Source organism: Elephantulus edwardii, unplaced genomic scaffold (genome assembly GCF_000299155.1).
Source record: "Elephantulus edwardii isolate Elephantulus edwardi_28Jun2011 unplaced genomic scaffold, EleEdw1.0 scaffold00079, whole genome shotgun sequence".
Classification (NCBI taxonomy): Eukaryota; Metazoa; Chordata; class Mammalia; order Macroscelidea; family Macroscelididae; genus Elephantulus; species Elephantulus edwardii.
In genome coordinates this window covers 8,557,381-8,562,755 of record NW_006399829.1, presented here as the reverse complement: position 1 = coordinate 8,562,755, position 5,375 = coordinate 8,557,381, and the positions used below count along the sequence as shown (strand labels likewise).

The 5,375-nt window shown below is 38.1% G+C and overlaps 1 protein-coding gene across 1 annotated transcript in view; it reads right to left on the bottom strand.

Moving 5' to 3' along the window:
- The window catches only part of LOC102853208 (chromosome unknown open reading frame, human C5orf51), a 48,542-nt gene that overhangs the window by 20,340 nt on the left and 22,827 nt on the right, over window positions 1-5,375 (bottom strand). Inside the window, exon 2 of the mRNA XM_006889587.1 lies at window positions 1,692-1,798. Within this exon, the coding sequence (XP_006889649.1) occupies window positions 1,692-1,798 (107 nt within the window). The remainder of the gene's footprint in view (window positions 1-1,691; window positions 1,799-5,375) is intronic.

Here is a 5,375-nt window from a genome sequence, read left to right as displayed (position 1 = left end):
CTAAGTCGATGCAGTTCTAACACCAAGTCCCAAGCATTCCTTAAACACAAGAGGTTATTGTTACTGTGGCCACTGAGTTGGAAGTGACTCATAGCTGATGTTCCAGGTTTTCAGAGGCTGTAAGTCACACAGGAGGAGACTGTTATCTTTCTCCCACAGAGCAGCTAGCTGGACTCAAACTGCATACCTCTCTGGGCACAACTCCTAACACCAGAGGAGACATTAGAAACATTTTACAGACATTAAATCTTTTTAACCTTCTTAATGAACAGGAAGAAAACTTTACTACTATCAGCTCTGCCATTAATCTCTTAACTAATGAAAGACCCACTCAATAAAGCAAAGCTGTTTCCAAGTGACAGTGACCTTCCACTGGGCTCCCAGGGCTGAAAATCTTAATGGAACCACACAGCCTTCCACTTTCTCTCTAGTTCTTCACTTTTATTTCAAGCCTTGGTTCCTTCATTGATGAAGAAGCTGGACTACATGTCTTTCAAAATCTCCTGCTCTGAAGCTAAAGTGAATCACTGTATACAAACCACTTAGAACACTACCTGGCACACAGTGAATGGCACAGAAGTGATAGGTATTACTGTGTGGAAAACAAAAGTCAAAATGGCAATATTATTTATTTCATATTATATGATCTGTTGAATCAAAGGCATAGGAGGGTCCAAGAGTCTTGAAAATTTGAATCCGTATCTCTATTTTTTTGGCTTATTTCTGGAAATAATCAAAAGGCTTAGAGAACTCCAATGTGAAAGAAATTACACCCATTATCTGCAAAACTGAAGCCTCTTGAAAGAAAAGGAAGCTAGGTAAAATCAATGACAAATTACAACTCCTGGGAGTCAGAGGCTCATTCAACCATGGCGTCTGAGAGCAAAACCTTTACGTACCTCCCAACAGAAAACAGTCCTTAGCATGCTCAGTATTGCAAATGTTTTCTATATGACCCATGTGTGTACTTTAGAAGCTTAACTACATTTATTCTACTTTGTTTAACTACTTCATATTTACTCTCCCTCAGCATGTAGTTCAGTAACTAAGTAAGAATGTGTGAAACTAGTAAGTATAAAGTATAATGAAATTCTCTTTCTTAGAGCTGGTTTGTTTCTGTAGATTTTAAGAAAGCAGGTCTTGTCCAGAGGCCTGAATCTAAAAGTAAAATATTATTAAGTAGGTAGAACTTCTACCAAGAGTCCCTCAGTACTTCTAGAAATAATTACACACAAGAGTATTTTGTTTTTAATTTATCAGTAAGACATTTACCCCAACTTCTTTTTTTAAATTTATTTTTATATATATTTTATATTGGTTTGCTTACAAAGTTCGTACACACTGTGTTTCACACAATTCTTCACTCACTTTTTGTTTCATACAACTGTTCCTATGCATTAAGTTTTATAAAATTAATTACCATAGGACCTTGCCCATCATTACCCTGTCTTTTCAGGTCTCCAACAGATCCTTCCCATTTTACCCTGACTTCTTATCAACACCTCAATAATACTCTTTCCAGAATATATCAAACTTTGAAGTGTATTTCTTCACACATACAGTTGTTTGCCACATTAAAAAAAAGTAAAACAAAGCAAATTAAGTAATTTAAATAAAAAATAATTGATTCACATCAAGTGAACTTTGGATTAGCATTTATTTAGATGTCAGGACCACATCTGTTTTAATACCTGTGTGTAAAGTTCTAGAAGGTTTGATGGATTTGAGCATTCTTTGTCTTCTCCGCAAAGGAGTTTCAATTTTTCTAGAGCTGCAGAAGCCCGAATTAAAAAGTGATCTAGAGGGGATAAACATAAGCATTAATTCAGATAGTTCCAACTGTATCCTTATGTTTCTGAATATAAATATTATGGCCAAAAGGGAAGCAACATGGCTGGTTGAATAGCATATAAAAGGCATACAAAAGTCATTTTGCACAATCCTAGAAAGTAAATTTACCATGCAAAATTTACCAAAACAAAAGGCTGAAGTTTCTAGGTATTCTTTTGTCCATATTTTAAATGCATTTGTATTTCCATAATGCTTCTTTTATGATACTCAAGTCGCTTTTTTTTATTAGTTTTCATTCACTCACTCATATAAATTTTGTTGTGTTGTTTGGTTTTTTAAAAATTTTATTTATTTTTTTTTGTGTGTGTACTATCAAATTGGATCTGACTGGTACAGGAGGAGATTTTCGTTCCTTCTCCAGGACAGCATCTGGTGGATTCGAACCACATACCTCTGAGATTGCAGTGCAGCTTCTTGCCACTAGGATAAATTTTGTTTTATAATATTAATTACAATCACATAATGCTATTATTAAAATTGTTTAATTTTAAAGTCATTACTGGAACTGTACATATGAATCTGCAGAAGAAAGTGCTACGAAAATTTTGATAAATGGAAAATAGTTTCTACAAGAACATGATGGATCAAGTCAAATGTCTTTACATGAGCCAATCTGAACAATTCTGTGTAACAGTTACAATTAAAATTACATTCTGTACCTAAGCATTTTATTTCTAAAACATTTTGGGTTTTGTTTTTACTAAAAGTAAAATTTATTGGCAGCATCAGGATGGATGGTAAAGAGATTGAGATTTTTAACAGCTTTAATTTGCTTGGCTCCACAATCAACACTCTTGGTACTGGCAGCCAGGAAATTAAAAGACGAACTGCATTAGGGAAGATTGCTGTCAAAGGCCTCTCCAAAGTACTGAAAAGCAACGATGTCAGTTTGGAGACTTAAGGTGTGTTTGATACAAGCCATGATCTTTGCAATCACTTGCTGAGCATCAGAGAGCTGGACAATGACTAGGGATGACTGAAGGAGAGTTGATGCCTTTGAGCTGTGGTTCTGGAGAAGAGTTCTGACTATATCATGGACTGCTAGAAGAACAAACAAGTTAGTCCGAGAGGAGGTGAGGCCAGACTGATCCTTGGTAAGGATTCTCTGACCTACTTTGTACATGATGAAAGGCAGGAACAGTTCCTGGAGAGGGACATCATGCTTGGAAAGATATAGGGTCAGCCAGCACAAGAGAAGAATACCCTCGATGAGATGGACTGAGTCAGTGACAGGTGTAATGCAGGTAGGTGTGTCAGAGACAGTAAGATTGGCACAGGATAGAGCAGGGTTTAGGGCTGTACCTAGGGTCACTATGAGTCACAGGCGACTCGACAGCACATAACAAAAACAACAAAATCTATTGAGCTGTATCTTAAGTACAGATGCTGGGGCTTGTTCATGGTACTCTGGATGTAAAAAGCCTGGACATTCTGCCAATTCTTCTTTAGCAGTGAAACTGGAAAGTCGACAGCCAGATGGATGTTGACAGCCAGATGATGTAAACAAGTTCATCATCTGTCATCTTCACATGGCTAACAGCCACTTCTTCACCTAGAAACTGATGGTGAACTTCACTTCATCTCCTTCAGCCATCATCTTCTTCTCACTATGGGTAAGCAAAGAAAGGAACCTACCAGCTTTATTTAGGCTTAGAGCCAGAAGTCTTGCGAGCTGCTTGATCAGGGATTCAGAGGCCCAAAGGCATCACACTTCTTGGCCAGCTTGTTAACCAGCTTCTTATTGTTTTTTCAGTTTCTTATTCTTGTTTTTTCAGCACTTTGATGTACATGTAGGGAATATCCACAGCTTTGGCTTTGTTACAGTGCTGGTGATCCCTAAATACAGAGAATGTGGGGCATGGGGTAGACTTAAGCCTGTTGGTCCCCAAGAAGTATTTGTCAATTTGAGGGTCACAGTTCTTCAAGCTGATCTGCAGCTCCGCCATTTCTAAAAATTTTCTGCGTTTGCACTGGTTCCCGTGCAGGACTTCCCACACCACCTCATAGAGGGTGTTGCAAGAGACTGTGCTCCTAATGGTTCCTAGTGCTGAACTAACAGGAAAAGAGCTAAAGCACTTTGAAGTGCAACAAATGGCATCATTCCTTCCAAACCTAGGAGAAAGGGAATGTAAACTTCTGATATGACCTCTAAATACAACTTACTTTCTCTTTCTTTTATCTAAATTTTTCAGTTCTATTAATATCACATTCCCTTTGCTTTATGATTTTTACCTTTTGGATTTCTCCACTGTAATCTAAAGGTACTCACTTTCCCACCCTCTATCAATTCTCATATAGTCAGATATGTCCCTCAAAACATTATACATTCCATCGTGCTCCCTTCTAACAATGACATACCCTTTGGTCCTTACTAGCTAAACGATGACTTAGGACCTTGAGCAGGACCATGTGATGAGTAGGTACACAAATAAGCTCTTTAGTGGTCAATAAAGCCCTATCAAATTAATCTACATCCTCTGATAACATACGATTATCCTAAATTTTACCAAATAAGGGATCCATACCTAGACCAGATTTGTGATTCACCCGAGCTGAAAGGCACTTCTTTATCACTCTATTTCCATTTCTCTTCAATCTAGGTACCACTATACAACTCGGGGGATGGGGGGGAACCTATTCTACTGTGAACTAAAATTGAATGGAATATGGTGGCAAGAAGCTGCACTGTAATCCTAAAGGCACACAGTTCGAGGCTAAAAGCTGCTCCACAGAAGGATGGACAATCTCTTTCTGTGCGATTAACTGCCTCTGAAAACACACCAGAGGGTCAGCTATGGGTCAGTTCTGACTCTATGGTACACAACAACAACATTCCTTGTGTGCACCAGGAGACTGTGCTGTTTTCTTTTTAACCGGCAGAATTAAAGACTTGCACTGAACCCACTAAACTATTTAAGGAAGTATTTACATAAACATAATGACATAATTACTTGAGGAGACCAACACACACAGAAGATATACAGCTCACATTCTGGAAAAGCCTATTTGAAAAGTATAATTTGTTTATCAGTACTGTTGTTGTGTGCCGTCGAGTCGGAACTAATGCATAGCCGGTCGGAATTCCTCCAATGGAATTCAGAGGCAGTTAATCATCCAGGAGATTGCCCAGCCTTCTCCTGCAGAACAGCTGGTGGATTTGAAGGCCATACCTTTGGGATTGCAGTGCAGGTTCTTGCCACCAGTGCTCCAGTCAAAATAAAGACTGGCAGGTTAAACCTGAATAAGTTTAGATATGAAACCACTAAGGACCATATAAAAAAGTTTAACAGAAATGGGTTCTTATGGAACATCTGTGGATTCTTCTCATGGCAAACTTTCATATAGTAACCATCTGGCAAAATAAAGTTGCCAGAAATGGAGAGCAAGCACTGAGTAATATCTGATTGTACCTGGCCTAGCTTGAAGAAAATAAACTATACCAAAATTATTCAAACATATGTACCCAGCTAAACCCAGAGAGGAAGAAGTTAAGGATTTCCACCAACTTTTGCAGTTTGAAATTG